The sequence below is a fragment of the Peromyscus maniculatus genome, chromosome 7 (assembly GCF_049852395.1).
Source record: "Peromyscus maniculatus bairdii isolate BWxNUB_F1_BW_parent chromosome 7, HU_Pman_BW_mat_3.1, whole genome shotgun sequence".
NCBI lineage: Eukaryota > Metazoa > Chordata > Mammalia > Rodentia > Cricetidae > Peromyscus > Peromyscus maniculatus.
The window spans coordinates 54,170,454-54,188,434 of record NC_134858.1 but is presented as its reverse complement, the minus strand read 5'-3'; the positions used below and the strand labels follow the sequence as shown (position 1 = coordinate 54,188,434).

At 43.0% G+C, this 17,981-nt stretch overlaps 1 protein-coding gene across 1 annotated transcript in view; it reads right to left on the bottom strand.

Annotated features, from left to right (window-relative positions):
* The window catches only part of Ptpn9 (protein tyrosine phosphatase non-receptor type 9), a 95,489-nt gene that overhangs the window by 43,029 nt on the left and 34,479 nt on the right, over positions 1-17,981 (bottom strand). Inside the window, exon 2 of the mRNA XM_006971545.4 lies at positions 468-611. Coding sequence (XP_006971607.1) covers positions 468-611 — 144 coding nt within the window. The remainder of the gene's footprint in view (positions 1-467; positions 612-17,981) is intronic.

Below are 17,981 nucleotides of genomic sequence, written 5' to 3'. Positions count from 1 at the left end.
AACAAACAAAATGATACTTCTAAGAACAGGGCCTAGCTAATGCAGCTGTTCTTTTCCGGTGCTCACCCCGCCCCCTTTCCTGAATGGCTAAGCTCAACATTCATCAGAATGGCAGCTTTTTAAAACTTCAAAGGACCTTAAATATCCGTGAATTGTACCAAATAGGGTAGCCAGGAGGCAGAGAAGAGAGCAAGGCCTCAAACTCCAAGAAGGAGTTGTCACAGGATGCCATCTGAGTACTTCCGTGGCCTCGACCATGTAGCATGCTGGTCTACAAGCAAGCTCTGGGTGCATAAACAGTGTTTCCAGGAACTGGCCAGTCCAACCTCAGCTCTCAGGGCTGGTGGGCATTGATCCATTTTTAACAGGTATGGAGAGAACTAGAAAAATCAATGTGTGTGAAGTACAGCAGAAAGAACAGCAATACTTAGCTCAACCGTTCCAGTCTGTCTGCCCCGTTCACTTACTCTGTAGGAGTGAAACAGCTCTATGGCCCGGAGCACATCAAACTTTCTGGCCATGAGGAACTTGACAGCCACGTTCCAAGAGAGTGGAGAAACATTGTACTGAACTGTCCACTTGTTGATCTCCTCAAGAAACTGCTTAGTAGCCTGTTTAACAAACAAAGTGAGAATAATTAGGAAAAAGAGAACATATTTTGGAAACATAAAAGAAACAAGCAGGCAAAAATTATTATTTGTTCCCCAAACAAGACTTGGGTACATAGCAAGTTTTGGACAGTCTGGGCCACATGAGACCCTGTCTCAAAACCAAGGGGAGTGGGCAGCTAGAAAGGCGGCTCAGTGGGGAAAGGCACGTGTCCCTAGTTCACTGTCAGGTCCACACGGCGGGAGGAAGGGAACTGACTCCTGCAACTGCCCTGACCTCCACTGCACAGATGTGCACACACACAGATAAACAAGTAACAGGAATTTCAAATTTTAATTGAAAAATATTTTAAAAGGGTTAAAATTTGTGTAATTTTATTCTTTACGTCTTAGGCCAGAAAGTAGAGTCAGTTCAGAGAGAGGAAACAGGTCTGGGATACATGAAGAAAAACTGAGAAATAACTCCTCCTAAGAGCTGGGAATTAGAGCACTCTGCCAGTATCCCTGTCTTTAGCCAAAACAGCTATTTCTTCATTTTAGAATTATTTAAATTGAGATTTCTGTGCATATATATTTTGACTGGCTAAAAGATTACTGCATTGTGGTTCTGTTTTATCCATCTAGAAACTTTTCTTGGCTATTAGTTCAGAAAATGATGAAATTTATGAACTTTAACTACACGCATATTATCAATCAATCAACTCAGAGTTAGATGTATCTACGCAGCTGGGCATAGTATCACACACCTTTGATCCCAGCACTCAGGAGGCAGAGGCAGGAGGATCTCTGTGAGTTCAAGGCCAGCATGGTCTACAAAGTGAGTTCCAGGACAACCACAGCTGTTTAGTGAGACCTTGTCTCAAAAAAACAAAACAAAACAATACAAAAAAATTATATCTACTCATACTAAGCCATACTTCTTTCTTAAGCTACCACCAATATCAAGGAAAAATACTAAACTATAGCTACTTCAATGGCATGAGACTCAACTTACTATGTGACTACTGACTAAGGAAATCTCTCTTCACTAATTTTTCTGTTGAAAAATAAGGGGGAGGGGGGAGAGGCTAGGCATGGTGGCACATGCCTTTAAATGTACCCAGCATAGAGACAGGCAGATCTCTGGGAGTTTGAAGATAGAATGTTCTGTATAGCCAGGACTATACTATATAATTGAGACCTTTCCTCAAGGTGTGTGTGTGTGTGTGTGTGTGTGTGTGTGTGTGTGTGTGTGTGTGTGTGTGTGTAACAGAAAGAAAGATAAGGGTTATACATGCCTGTAATTTCAGCACTCAAGAAGCAAAAAAAGTCAGAAGAATTGGCCCAAAGTTCTAGGCCACTCTGGTCTACACAGCTAGCCTCAGGGCTCCACAGAGAAATAGGTAGAGAAAGGGGAAAGGAAGGAAAGAAAAGGAGCCGTGGGTGTATCGGCACATATCCATATCACAGCACTGGGGGAGGGCAGACAGGAAGAGCAGGAGTTTGAAGCCATCCTCTGCTCCACAGAAGTCAAGCCTGGGACATATGAGACCCTGTCAAACAAACAAAAAGAAAAGAAGGGATAAAGGCTAAGGGCAATGGCCTACTTCAGAGACTTGGCAATAATCCTCCCTTGCAAACCCAATCCAAATTGCTACATACTGTTTAAACAACTATCAAACTAGAATCCCAGAAGGATCAGCATACCTTACAACATAGCTCCTGGTTCATCCCGGATTTTCTAGGAAAGCACAAAGGACCTTTATAAACCAGGGGAAAGTCCAAGGCCTGGAGCACAGGTGAGCTTTAGACCTTGCAACTGAGGTACTATAACGTATACCACTATGAAGAGAGAAGCAGAAAAACCAACCCAGCACAGGGCATCAAAGAGTTAAACAGATCATGAAGAAAAACTTTCAGAAGATCATGCTGTCCCACAAATGAAGCCAGACCATAGAACTGAGTCTCAGAGAAGACAACAGAACAAATTTAGAATACTCCCCAAGAAATCTATTTGTGTTCCATCCATAGAGTGGCCAGCATCAGAACGAGGAAAGAAAGAAGAAACGCAGGCCAAGATGCCCAAACAAACAAAGCCCCAGTCGGCCAGGAAGAACCCAAATGGGGTATGCTTTTGGTGAACATCACTTTTTATGCTTTTCTTGAAAGGGTTTCACTGTGTAGCTCTGGCAGGCCTGGAACTCACTATGTAGACCAGACTGGCATGGAACTCACAGAGATCGTATGTCTGCATCCCAAATGCTGGATTAAAGGAGTGTGCAACCATGCCTACTTTAACAAATCTATTTAAATCCACTTTTGTAATGGATTTCCGATGTTGTTTGTAAATAAAACACTAAAGTAAGAGAACACACCTTTCTCATTGCTTAGCTGTGGGAACATATATCAAACATTGTATAGGTAGAAAGGGGAAATATAAATGATCAGAAGGGGTATGTTCAACATATACCCAGTTGTTAAGATGACCCTTCACTGTGATAAGCCATGATGCCCTAGAAGCCTGTTAGGAGAAACTTACTGTGGAGATGAAAACCAAATGTCTACTCATCCCAGATAAGTATCTAACTACAGATGAGAACAACAATCGCACAAACTTCAGTTTGGAAAACCAATGAGTTTATTGAGATTAGTCACAGGAGCAAGGACACTTAATTCAAAGGCAACTGCATCACCCACAACCTGAGTGATGATACTGGAAAGCTGGATTCCTAGAGCTGTCTGCACAACTTGCAGGCAGCATGTGAGTCAGAAAGACCCTTCAAGACAACTGTGCCTGCTCTCCTACCTCTAACAATTGTTCCTACTTCTGTGAGGAAATGAGTGTGGGAGGTGTGGGTGTGGTGTGAGTCCTGTGTATCTTGTTAACTTCAGGAACGTCTTGAGACTTGCAAGTTGTCTACTTCCTAAGTAACATGAGCCTCTTCTCCTTCCTGGAAGAAATGTTTCAATTTAGTACTTGGAACTTCCTGAGCTTTAAGGAACCTCCCTCTAGAACAGTTGTTCTCAACCATCCTAATGATGCAATTATTTTTTCTTTTTCTTTTTTTTTTACATTTATTTTTATTTTATGTGCATTGGTGTTTTGCCTACATGGTGTTTTGTGTGAGGGTTTCAGATCGTCTGGAAGTGGAGTTACAGTCAGTTGTGATCTGCCATCTGGAGGCTGGGAATTGAACCCGGGTCCTTTGGAAGAGCAGTCAGTGCTCTTAACCAGCCATTTCTCCAGCCCCATGCTGCAATTCTTTAATACAATTTCTTATGTTACAGTAAGCCCCAACTACAAAATTATTTTTGCTATTTCATAGCTATAATTTTGCTGTTATGAATTGTAATGTAATATCTGATATGCAGGATATCTGATATGCTACCCTAAAGGAATTGTGACCCACAGGTTGAGAACTGCTGCTCTAGAATGAAATGTTTGAACTCCCAGGCAACTGCTACAAAACAAAGCCAGATGTAATGTCTCAAATCTATAATACTAGTGCTCAAGAGGTAGAAGCAGAAGAATCTCCACAAGTTCTAAGCCAGCCTGGTCTACATAACAAGTGACAGGCCAGCCAGAGTGTCAGTTTCACACAGGTTTCATATACTTCCTTCAAAGTACATCTTACCTTTCTTCCTTTCTTTTTTGAGACATGATCTCACTATGGCTTGGAACTCTTTACAGACCAGGCTGGCTTTAAATCCATACAGATCCACCTGCCTCTAGCCCCATTCCCCCTCACTCCCCACCCTCCCCAGTGCTGAGATTAAAGGCATGGGTCACCACACCCAGGGTGTAGTTTTTGTTTGTTTTTTAACTCACTGCATAGACAATGTTTCATGTTTTTAATTTGTATTGTTTTCATGTGTACTGACAAATGATATGTTTATGGGGAACAGCATGATGTTTTTATACCTACATATAAACATATACTCATACAGTATAGAATGATTAAATCAAGCAAATTACCTATAAATTAACTGAAATAATTATTTTTCCTGATGTAAACATTTGAAATATGTTCTTAGCAATTTAAAAGTATACAACACCTTACTATTATCTGTAATTACTACCCTATGCAGAGATGTAACTGAAACTTCACACATTTTGACTACCATCATCTCTGTTCTCTTCACATCCCAGTTCTGGTGCCCACCCCATCTACTCTCTGCTTCTATGATTGTGAATATCTTCAATCCCAGAAACACATGATGTAGTGCTGGCCCTTCTCTAATCACTTCTCAGTCTATTGGCTAAGACCAAGTGTTCTTTTCTACACTTTGTCTTCTTTTGAAACAACTCAGTTCCTCCAAAGTTCTTTTCTCCCCCCCCCCCTGGATTTTTGAGACAGGGCTTCTCTCTGTAACATCCTCCAAAGTTCTTAATGTCCTGCAGCTCCCTCCCAATAGCTCTTGCCTTGAGCTGACCTCTGTCCCTCTGCTGGTCAGGATGTTGTTTTTGGCTTTAAGCACGGGAACAATTCCTCCTGGTTTGGCTTATACAAGGCCCTGCATGAAGAGAGACCAATGTACTGTAAACAGTGAGGTGATATTTACAGATACAAACACACACACATGCCACCTGTTCTGTTCAGCCTCAGCCTCCTGCATCTCCATCCCTCTGGTGAAATAGATGGAACCCCTGAAAGAAGTCAGAAAGGATGGTCTTATCTTCACAGTCTTCTTAGACAGATTTATATATCTTCTTACAAGTGCATTATGCTCAACCAATGAGCACATATACACTCAATGGTAGCCTGCTGATTACCAGAAAAGCATGTCCTAGCAACTCTAACAAGCAACATACTGTTTACGAGGGATAACTGAAATTCTTCAAATTAATACTCTGTGCATTTCCTGTTTAAAAAAAAAAAAAAGCCAAAAGATGAGTCACAGCTTAGAAACTACTTCAGCTCAAGGTCAATACTGGAATATAGCTAGGGTTCTAAGTAGCTGCAAGGAGTCACAGTTCAAACAGCATTGGTATTCCTTTGGGAAAAGATCCGAATTACTGTACCAAAAAACTAGCACTATTACTTAGAATCCCCTTCAGCTGACTCTTCCAGTAAAAGTAAGATTTGTTCCAGTACAATCAAAAGATTGAGAGTATAATTACACTTCCAAAATCAAGTTAATCATGTTTATTTGGGTTTTGGGACTTATTTTGAGGTGGGTTTTTTTGTTTGTTTGGGGGTTTCACTGAGTAGTCCTAACTGTCCTACAACACCTATGTAGATCAGGCTGGTCTTGAACTCTTAGAGATCCCCCTGCCTCTTCTTTCCAAGGACTGGTATTAAAGGCCACAATCATGTTTAGATTAAAAAGCAACAACAAGAAAGTTCCTGACTATAACAACAAGGCCAAAGATATTTGAGAACCTGCCATAAAACAGCAATGAAATCTGGAAATTAAGCAGATGACATTCTGGACGTTATTGACTGATGTCGAAATAATAGAATCAGAGAGAAGAAAACCAACAAGATTGGATGTTAGTGGCACACACCTATAATTCCAGCACTCAGGAGGCTAAGGCAGGAGGATTACCATTAGTTCAAGGTAAGTCGGAGGACAGTGATTTCAAAGCCAGCCCAAGCTGTGTGAGGCCCTATCTCATAAATAAGGCTGTCGAGGAAGCTCAGTTGGCAGAGTGATTGCCTAAAGTACACAAAGCCCTTGGTTCAACCCCTAGTTGTACATGGGGAGTACATGCCTAAAATTCTACCACTCAGAAGACTGAAGGAACACAGAATTCCAGGCCAACTATGATACATGAGGCCCTCCCTGTTTCATAAACAAATAAATAAAACTATTTTTAAGATCTATTTTTATTTTATGTATATAGGTGTTTTGCCTGCATGCATGTCTATTCATCACATGTGTGCAGTACTCAAGGTGAGAAGAGCATGTCAGATCCCCTGAAACTACAGTTACAGATGGTTATGACCTGATATGAGGTGCCAAGAATTGAATCCTGGTCCTCTGGAAGAGCAGCCCGTGCTCTTAACTGCTGAGCCATCCCTCCAGCCCCATAATAAAATTCTTTAAAGGTGTAATGCTAAAAATTCCTCCTGTGGAACCCCTCCTAGAGTTGGGAGTTGTTTCTCACTTTAATAAATAAATGTGTATACGTGTTGCCAACAAGTCCAGACTGGTCACTACCTTCTACTTATTTGGTACAATTAGCATAATGTGTTCAATTTAGTGGACCAGTAGAAGAGGCAGACAATCAAGACTCCTTCAAACCAAGTTATGACACAGGGCTGGAGAACTAACATACCCTTGAGGTAAAACTGTCAAGGACTACTGCTGGTCTTGACAGATGAAAGCAAATTGTTTCTGGTGGTCCTTATGAACAAGTATAGAGAAGAAACGCATTTGTCAGAGCAATAGCTGTATACCAGATATAAGGAGATGTATTAATCGGCTCAAATAAAGAAACTACATCAGGCACAGCAGATTTGATTGGAGTTACTACATGGTTCACTCTGTGATAGTCAATTCATTCTCCAAGATCCATCTATCGTCTGCATAGGCCAAACAGAATTAAAGGGAGATATGGTGAGGATCATCACCCTTGCCTTTAAAGCTTTTAACAATGGCATTAATTTCTCTAAAACTGCGTTAGGGATGTGATACTATTTTAGGCTCACTGTTTTCCCTAGTAAAGGCAACTCCAATGGCTTCCATTTTTGTCCTTTCCAACCATAATAGCCTTTGTTATGTAGTTTGAGAAACCAATGTGAGGATTCTGCCAACTTGTAGGTATCCCATTTATACATTCTGGGAAGGGACAGGGTGTTAACAACGTTTGGACATCCCTAATTATCTAGTAATCTTTAACTAAATACTTCTTTAAGAAATAGCTAGGCATGGTGGTGCATGCCTTTAATGTCAGAAGAATGGGAGGCAGAGGCAAAAGGATCTGTGTGAATTCCATGGTCAGCCTGGTCTACATAGTGAGTTCCAGAACAGCCAGGACTAAACAGGAAGGCCTTGTCTCTAGATAATATAGATAGATAACAAAACATAAAAACATAGTCTCTGCATTATACCAAACTCCCAAGAGCTGCTACTTAGAGATGAATTTTGGACAAGAGACTAGGTATAATAAGTCAAGAAAAGTATGTTTGTACTCTCAGTCCCACGGGTAATACCCTGACTTCCACATTTCTGAGTAACTTGGAAGAGTAAAGAACAGACATGTAAGAAAGCTGCTCCCAGAGGCTGGAGAGATGACTGAGATTAAGAGTGCTGTTGCTCTTGCAGAGGAACCAAGTTTGGTTCCTAGAAACCACATCAGGCAGCTCACAACTCCAGCTCCAAGGGATCCAACGTTCTTTTCTGGCCACCTTAGGCACTCAACCATACACACATAAAAATAAAATATTTAAAAAGAACAATAGCTGCTTCTAGGTCTGGGGCAATGGAGCAGGAGGACCTGAGTTTGATCCTCAAACAGCCACTTAAAAAGCCACCGGAAAGGCAAAGATGGGAGGCTTGCAGCCAGCCTACCCTAAACAGCAAGTTCCAAGTCCCTGTGTGAGACCCTATCTTAAAGCCCACAGAACTGGGGAGATAGCTCTACGGCTATTAATTTCTGCTGCACAATATGCAATTTCAACACCCAAACTGAGCCACGTATCACCATGTGGGCCCATAATTCCAGAGCTTGGGATGGAGTGCAGAGAGGAGGATCACTGGGCTCACCACTGCCAGCCTAGCTAACTGGTAAGCTCCAGGTTTAGCGAGAGACCCTGTTCAAACAAGGAAGACAGATAAGTGACTGAGGGAGACACTAGATGGAAGACCTCTACAGGAGTGCACATACACAAACATACAAAACAGTAACAACAACAACCACCTGTCTGTTGGGACACCTGCCATATAATCATCAAGAAACAAATGTGGAGTGGGTTTGGGAGTAAAGAGTCCATCCTCTCTCATTCACTCAATGTGTTACTTGAACAAGTCATTGACTCTCTGAGTCTCATTTTTCTCCTCTGAAAATATAAGGCTAAACGGAACAATGGATGAGAAAGCACCTACAGCCATACCTAGCACAGGGTAATCTCTGAATACATGATTGTGTCTTTTTTCTTTTTCTTTTCTTTTTTCTTTCTTTCTTTCTTTTTTTTTGGGGGGGGGGGTTGTTTTTTGAGACAGGGTTTCTCTGTATAGTTTTGGTGCCTGGCCTGGATCTCGCTCTGTAGCCGAGGCTGGCCTCGAACTCACAGAGATCCGCCTGGCTCTGCCTCTGAGTGCTGGGATTAAAGGCGTGTGCCACCACTGCCCAGCCTGTTTCTTTCTTCTTTAATCCAGTTGTTTCACACAAAAATTTCTTTCAATAGAGACAGAGTTCTTTAGAACTGGGTTTCCTGTTATGTGCCTTCAGTCTACATCAGTTCAACCTTTCTAATCCATTTTACCCAACAGCACAGCTTCAAATTAGAAACCTACAGTATGACACCATCTGAAAAAAGGAGGAGGAAGAGGAGGAGGAGGAGCCTACAAGGGGGCAATCCCTTCTCTGGGGCTCTGTGACCACACAGAATAGTATTCTTACATCTACTTCTTCCCGAAGTCCTTCCTCTCTGCTTCCAGACTATAGTGGTAGAGCCAAGACTAACACTGCCATCATGAGCACAGATTGTTTTCGCCTACATTCCCAGCCGCGACTTCTTCCTTCTATTTTGAGATACAAACCCCTCTACGCTGCCCACATTGGCCTTGAACTCACTCTGTAGCCCAGGCAAGCACTGAACTGTGGTTCTTCTACCTTGGTCTCCATAAAGCTGAGATTACGGGCCTGGAGCCCAGGCCTAGACTGGTGGTTTGAGTAAGAATGGCGCCCTTAGGCCAGGGAGAGGAGCTCTTAAAAGGATTAGAAGGAACAAGAGGCGGGGCCTCTTTGAGGGAAGGATGTCACTGGGGGTGGGCTTTGGGATTCCAAAAGCTCATACCAGGCCCAGGTTCTCTCTCTGCCTTCAGATCAGGATGTAAAGGTCTCGGCTACTGCTCCAATACCTGTCTGTGTGCCACTAGGCACCATGGTCCCTGCCATGATGATAATGGAATAAGCCTCTGAAATGTAAACCACCCTCCAATGAAATGCTTCCTTTATTTTTTTCTTTTTCTTTTTGGTTTTTCGAGACAAGGTTTCTCTGTAACAGCCCTGGCTGTCCTGAAACTCACTCTGTAGCAGGCTGTCCTCGAACTCACAGAGATCTGTCTGCCTCTGCCTTCTGAGTGCTGAGGTTGAAGGTGTGTCACCACCACCTGGCATCAAATGCTACCTTTTGTAAGATTTGTCTCGGCCATGTCTCTTCACAGCAATATGACAATGGCTAAGCCAGCCCTCAATCAAATGCTTCCTTTCTAAGAGCTGCCTTGGTCATGGTGTCTCCACACAGCAGTAGAACAGTGACTAGACAACTAGCTTCTGAGCACAAGTTCACCTTAACAACACTGCACCAACCGAGAGTCTACTTGTTACAATAATAATAAAGAACTACTTCATCTAGGACATACATCGGGGAAAATGTAGCTGGATACCTTAGACTAAACACCTAAATCAGCAAAACTCGATGTCTGGATTTTTGTAAGCTACCTGTGGTGGTTTGAATAGGAATGGCCTCCAGAGACTCATGTGTTGAAATGCTTGGCCCATATGTAGTGGCACTACCAGGGGGTGAGGCCTTGCTGGAGAAGGTGTGGCCTTGTTGGAAGAAGTGTGTCACTGTGGAGGCGGGCTTTGAAGTATCGTGTGCTCAGGCTAGGCCTAGTGTCACAGTCTCTTTATGCTGCCTGAGGATCAAGATGTAGATCTCTCAGCTCCTTCTCCAGCACCATGGCTGCCTGCATGCTGCCATGCTTCTCACCATGACAATAACAGACTAAAACCTCTGAAACTGTAAGCCAGCCCCAATTAAATGTTTTCCTTGATAAGAGTTGCCATGGTCATGGGGTCTCTTCACAGCAGTAAAACCCTAACGTAGCCAATACCTCTGTATTTCAAGTGACATTCTCCTTCCCGTTATCCTGTGATGTGCTTGTAGTAAACTACTTTCACTTTGTGCCTGTTTCCCCATCTTCCCTTCAGTGTGAATTATTGTCCTTTTTATATCTATTAATCATCAATCCACATCAATCCTTGAGGGAACAGAAGAAACAGGATCTAAACAAACACACACAAGTTTGGAACACTGCTGAAAGGTGTTTAATGAATTTCTAAACTAAAACTACATTTTTCCATTAACATTGTACCAAGCTAGGTATGGTAACACAGAACTATATCCCTAGCATTTAAGAGGTGAAAGCAGAATGATCAGAAGCTCATATGGATTTTGAGGCCAGTCTTGTCTACATGAGTATCTGTCTCAAAAACAAACAAAAACAACAAGAAACCAAGCAGTGGTAGCACATGGGAATCCCAGCACTCGGGATGCAGAGGCAGGCAGATCTCTGTGCTTTCCAAGCCTCCCTGCTCTACAGAGCAAGTTCCAGGACACCCAGGGCTACAAATAGAAACCCTGTCTGGAAGAAAAAAAAAACAAGAATAAACAGGGCCAGGGATATAGTCCAGTGGACATGAGTGTTTGCTGTGTACAAACACACAAACACACACACACACACACACACACACACACACACACACACAAACACACACACACACACACACACACACACACACACAGAAATAAAAGTGATCTCTTAGGTATGAAAACAGATTTGCATTTGAAAGTGACTTCTTGGGTATGGCATAGTCAGTAAAAGGAAAAAAAAAAAAACAAAGCAGCCGGGCAGCGGTGGTGCACACCGTCATCCCAGCACTCGGGAGGCGGAGCCAGGCAGATTTCTGTGAGTTCGAGGCCAGCCTGGTCTACAGAGCAAGATCCAGGACAGGCACCAAAACTACATAGAGAAAACCTGTGTCAAAAAATAATAATAATAATAATAAACAGTATTTCATCAAAATTTTGCATGGTTTTGTTCTGGATTGGTTTTGGTTTATACTTGTTTGGGTTTTTTTTTTTAAATTACTTTATGTGATTGGGTATTTTGCTTGCATGCATAGATATGTGTACCACATGCATGCCTGGTGCCATGGATCCCTGGAGCTGGAGTTACAGGCAGCTATGAGCTGATATGTGGTTGCTGGGAATTGAACCCAGGTCCTCTAAAGGATCAGCCAGTGTTCTGAATCACTAAGCCATCCCTCCAGCCCCTTTTCTTTTCTTTCTCTTTTTTTTTGATTTTTAAGAAAAATGATGACATCATAACCCAGGCTATCCTGGATCTCACAATGTAATCCACAAAATACCTGAACCCCTCCCTGGTCAGTGATTGCCTCTTCCTACTACTAAGTTTTGGAGGTCCAGGCTTCTGGATTTTCATTTGTTTTAGTTTGTTATTTACTTACTTGTTTGTTTGTTTGAGAAAAGATCTCTCTATGTAGACCAGGCTGGCCTGGAATTCATGACACTGTGTACTTCACATCTCAGGAACTATGAGTACAGGTTGGGAGCCATGTACCACCAAATTCAGTCAATTAAAGTTTTTTGGTGTTTCTCCTCCGCCACCCCTCAATGTCATTTATTGAAGGAGGGATGAGGTCTTAAATACAGGCTTACAGCACAACCGGAGAACACTGGAGGGCAGAAGTTCGCTACTGATGTTTTACAATCTTGCATCTAAGCTGTTAACACCCATTATGCAGAATACACAGACAAGGATCTTTCCTTAAGCATTCAGGAGGATGGAACCTGACAGGGAATTAGCATAGGGAGGATATTAAGGTCAAGGTCAGCAAGCAAGGCAACAGCTACCCAAAATGGGAGCCAGGGCCCTACAGGTCCCCCTTTTATTAATAAATGAGCTTCTGAGTTAGGTTGCGTGGGATGTCAGCAAGTCACCTTACCTGTCATGAAGATGCCTGGCCAGGCCACACAGGTGCTCTGTCTTAGGTTGGTGAGCTCCCCCCAGGCATTACCAGTCTCTGAATACTCATTATCAGACAGGCTCAATCGTGTGTGAGCTGCAGAGTTAACTGCTGCCAAAGATCTCAAAATGGTGCTGGGCTTGAAATCTGTGTTTTGGACACAGAAAAGACCAACAGAGGTCCTATCCCACCCATAGCCAGTAGGCTAAAGGCACCTGAGCCATTCCCTTCCTTAACGAGCCTTACTGCAAATTGGAGTCCTTGTAAGATGGTATCCCAAAAGCAAATGGAACTGGAGTTTATAAATTTATAATTTTCAAAGCCAATCGAAATGTATATAACTATTGAATTAAATTTATCATGCCCAACAGAATGAAAGATTAACTGTGGTAGCTACTTTTGCTGCCAGGGTCTCCACTGTGCTAGCTATAGTAACCAATTATGAAATGGTAATCCCAGAAACAGTAGCAGCAGTGACCACCACTGTTATGACAGCAACAACAGCAGCAGCAATGTCAAATTCTCGTCTGGAGTGTGTGGGCATCCACTGGCATAGATACAACTCCAGGAACACGAACCACCAAGGCCCGTTTTTCTTGATCTCAGCACGACTTAAGCTGGCAGCTCTGCAAAAGAACAACTAAGAACCACAAAGAAAAAACAAGCAGCTCACAAGGAGCATAACTAATGATCTTATAATGGCTACGTTCAGGCTCATGAATTTTAAGGTATCTTCAAAGGGGGGGGCTAAATGAATTTCAGGAGGCCAATAAATATTGAGGCAGAGGCAAGCACATCTCTGTAAGTTCGAGGCCAGCCTGGTCTACAGAGTGAGTTCCAGGACAGCCAAAGTTACACAGAGAAACCCTGTCTTGAAAAACCAAAACAACAAAAAGATTTTAAACAACAGTTTTTTCATAATACTTTTCATGCACCAGATGCATGCCTATAAATCCCAGCACTTGGGAAGCAGAGGCAGGAGGATGCCAAGGATCTTTGTTTTTTGAAACAGAGTTTCTCCATGTAGTTTTGGTTCCTGTCCTAGATCTTGCTCTGTAGACCAGGCTGTCCTTGAAATCACAGAGATCTACCTGGCTCTGCCTCCCAAGTGCTGGGATCAAAAGTGTGTGCCACCGCCAACTACCAGATCCCAAGGATCTTAAGTCTAGATTAGCCAGGGCTAAATAAAGAAACTTTGTCTCAAAAACTTAGAAAATGAAAGGAAGGAAGAAAAGAAGGGAGGGAGGGAGGGAGGGAAGGAGGGAAGGAGGGAAGGAGGGAAGGAGGGAAGGAGGGAAGGAGGGAAGGAAGGAAGGAAGGAAGGAAGGAAGGAAGGAAGGAAGGAAGGAAGGAAGGAAGGAAGGAGAGAGACAGAGAGAGAGAGAGAGTACCTGATGACTTATTAGCCAGGTAAAAATACTGTTGAAGCCAGATGTGGTATAACAAAACTGGGAGGTTGAACAGGAAGGACAACAGAAGGCTTGCCTTAGAGCTGTAGGCAGGTTGGGCTATATAACAAGACATTCTTTGAAACAAGAAAAACAAAAGTTAACATTTCAGTGATTTATCATCTGTATTCCTACTCTACCTTCAACTGTGGTCAGTTCCTAGATAATTCTTTTTTTTTTTTTTTCCATCTTCACCACTACCCTTTATTTTTATTTTATTTTATTTTTTGGTTTTTTCGAGACAGGGTTTCTCTGTGTAGCTTTGCACCTTTCCTGAAACTCACTCTGTCGCCCAGGCTGGCCTCGAACTCAGAGATCCGCCTGCCTCTGCATCCCAAGTGCTGGGATTAAAGGTGTGCACCACCACCGCTCGGCTTTTATTTTTTTTAATTACACTCATGATATTAATTACATTTGCAGTATTCATTCAATAGCTATATTTATGATATTCATTAATTACATTAATTGTATTGGTTAATTACATTCATGATATCATGTCCCGATACTACTGTCCATTTGTGGGGCTTTTCCATCACGCAAAACAGAAACTCTGTACTTACAAAATCATTGCTCTCTATTCCTTTCTTTTCCATCTTGAGATAACATCTAATCTTTCTGTCTCTATGAATTTGTATATTCTATATATTTCATGTAATACAATTCTATAGTATTTGTCCTTTTTTAAAATTAAATTATTTATTTTTCTATTATCAGCTTGATACAGTATAAATTCTTACTGGATGATTCTTACAGCAGCTTAAAAACACAAACAGAGAGCTGGAGCTGGAGAGATGGCTCAGAGGTTAAGAACACTGGCTGTTCTTCCATAGGTCCTGAGTTCAATTCCCAGCACTCATATGGTGGCTCACAACCATCTAAAATGAGATCTGGCTCCCTCTTCTGGCCTGCAGGGATACATGCAAACAGAACACTGTATACATAATAAGTAAATAAATCTTTAAAAAACACAAATGCAAGAAATATTTGGGGTTATCAGGGGGATACGCAAGAACAGAGGATGGGAAGAGTTAGCCAAAAATAAGGATATATATATAAATAAAAGTAAAACCTACATAAGAACCCACCACTTTGTAAGCTACTCAATGTTTGGGTGGGAGCTCCACCTCAACCCCTGGCACCCTGGCATCCCTATACCCGAAGAGTCTGGAATGTTCTGATGGAAGATCTACCTCAACGTCCCTCCCCCATCTCTTTCCCCAAATGCGCTCCTTCAAAGCCTTCCAAACCCAGCTCCTCCCCCAGAGAGGCTCAAGATCACTCCCACAGTGTATATAAGCTGCATCTTCCAGTCTCTCGGCCCCGTCTCCTCTCTGAGGAATGCTTTACCCATTAAACCTGGGCTTTTCCAATTCTGTCTGATTCAGTTTGCTGCATCAGTGGAGAGGCCTTAAGGATGTAATTTAAAAAAAAAAGAAGTAATTTGAACCCAGTGGATGGACAACACTTCTTCCAGAAGATATGGGTTATTAAATAAATACTCTCAGTGCCAGACACAGGCTATCTCCTGTTCTAGTTGGTTTTTGTCAACTTGACACAAACCTAGACATCTAGAAAGAGGACCCTCAAATGAGAAAAATGCCTCCATCAGATTGCCTGTAGGCCAAGTCTGTAGGGCATTTTCTTGGTTAATGATTGATATGAGAGGACCCAGTGCACTGTGGGTGGTCCTGGGTGACATAAGAAAGCAAGCTGAGCGAGCTAATGAGGAACAGGTCAGTAAGCAGTCTTCCTCTATGGCCCTGCTTCAGGTCCTGCCTCCAGGTTCCTGCCGTGAGTTCCTATCCTGACTTCCCTTTAAGACAGAATACAACTGTATATACTGAAATAAACCCTTTCCTCTCCAGGTTGTTTTTGGTCATGGGTCTTTATCACAGCGATATAAAACTAAGACACTGCCATTTCAGTTCTTGGTCAGGGAGGACAGAGGCCCACAACCACGCACTACTGTCATTGTTCTTGGTTGCTGTGGTATTTGTTGTTCTTCCTGTTTTTGTTTTGTTTTGAGTTGTTTTGTTTGTTTAAGACAGGATCTCACAATGTAGCCCTGGATGGCTTATAATTCACTTTGTAGGCCAGGCTGACCTCAAACTCGCAGAGATTCCCCCTGCCTCTAGCTCTGGGGTGCTGGGATTAAAGGCGTACACCATCACAACAGTCTAATGTGGTTGAATGAGTGAGAAATGTCTGCATAGGCTCATGGATTTGAACACTTGGTCCCCTTGGGGAGCTAAGGAACCTTCAGGAGGTGCGGCCTTGCTAGAGGAAACGTCCCTGGGGACCAGCTTTAAAGGTTTAATAGCAGCACCACACACCCAGTTCTCTTTCTCTGCTTCCCACCGTCCTGTGTGTTTGGGTGACATGTGACCTCTCAGCTTCCTGCTCCTGCCACCATGCCTTCCCGCCATTATGGACATCTAGCTCTCTAGAACAGAAAGTTAAACTCTTCCTTAAGTTGCTTTTGGTCATAGTATTTTACCACAGCAACAGAAAAGTAACTAATACAGCTGCCTCCAGAACTAGATGGTAAGACCCCATAGCTGAAGATACAATACACTTTGTCACAGGACATTGAGAAACCAAGCTGGAGCTGACATGAAAACTCTCTCCTTGCTAGAGCTAGCTCTCCTAACGCTGGAAGACGCTATGAGCCTGCTGGGGGAGAAAATGTATCAGTGGTATTAGATATCGGTGTTAGGTCTCAAACTCAGGACAAATGGCTAACTGAGCTGCTTTGGTAACATATCAAAGCAGATACTGGCCACCAGGTTCTCCCAGCAGCTCTCAGAATCACAAGTACTCGTTACTAAGTCATCCTGGCTGGCAAACACCACCCCCTACCCTAAACCTCCATACCCCACCCCCAGCTTCTCTGATCCCTAGACAACTTCCGCTGCCCTTTTGGCTCTATGGCCTCTTGTCTTTTGGCTCTCTTGCCCTCTTGGTCTCCTGGCTCACTGCTGACCTCTTTGGCTCCTGGGTCCCTCTCCTTTCTCTTCTTCTCACACTCTCTCTCCCTTTATCTTCTCATGGCCCAGTTCAATCTGCTGGCCAGGTTCAGTGTGGATCTTTCCAGATGCTCTGGCTACACTCCCCCTCATATCTATAATAAACCTTCTCCTCCTCCATATCTAAGAGCCCTCATGTCCTTTTTTTTTTTTTTTTCTTTTTTTTCTTCAGCTGGTGAACCCTGAATGTTACAATATCAACCTACAAGGTTAAGATGTGCCCAGTAGTAAAAGAGTGGCCCAAAGGTTATGGTGGCACCAAATTGCTTTTGGACTGGATTTGAGACCTGTTCCAAAGAGGGAATTCATGCCTGGTACTGCAAACCTACCTGATCAAAAGCTCCTTATTCTGGAGGTCTTAGACCCTAAGAGAGAATTTACTACTACTACCTCGTCTACTAGGTATGTTGACAAACTGGCACCTGAATATTTGTGGTTCCAACCATAGTGCTGCCCTCGATCATGACCAGAGACACTTTTCTCCACAGCAACAGTTAGTGCAAACAGGTCAAACTGAGCAGTATGTCAGTAAGAGAATGCTCAGCCTTAAATGGGGCTCTATCAACACCATAAGGGCCCAGAGAACATCCTGGAAGATGATGGGAATTTTTGTGAAATGCTCTCTTCTGGCATGACAGGGTGACTGCACTCTGGAACTCACGGCAGCTACATGACCTGCGGCAGCATCAGTCAGCATCCCACGGCAGCACAGCACACACAGGACTACAGGGGTTACAGAGAAAAGACAAGATATGAAGCAGGGCATGGTAAGGGTTCCAAGGAAATAGGAGGGGATAAACTGAGGGGTAGAAATTATCAAAATACATTGTTTACATGTATTAAATTGTCAAAGAATTAGCTGGGCGGTGGTGGCGCACGTCTTTAATCCCAGCACTCGGGAGGCAGAGTCAGGTGGATCTCTGTGAGTTCGAGGCCAGCCTGGTCTACAGAGCGAGTTCCAGGACAGGCACCAAAA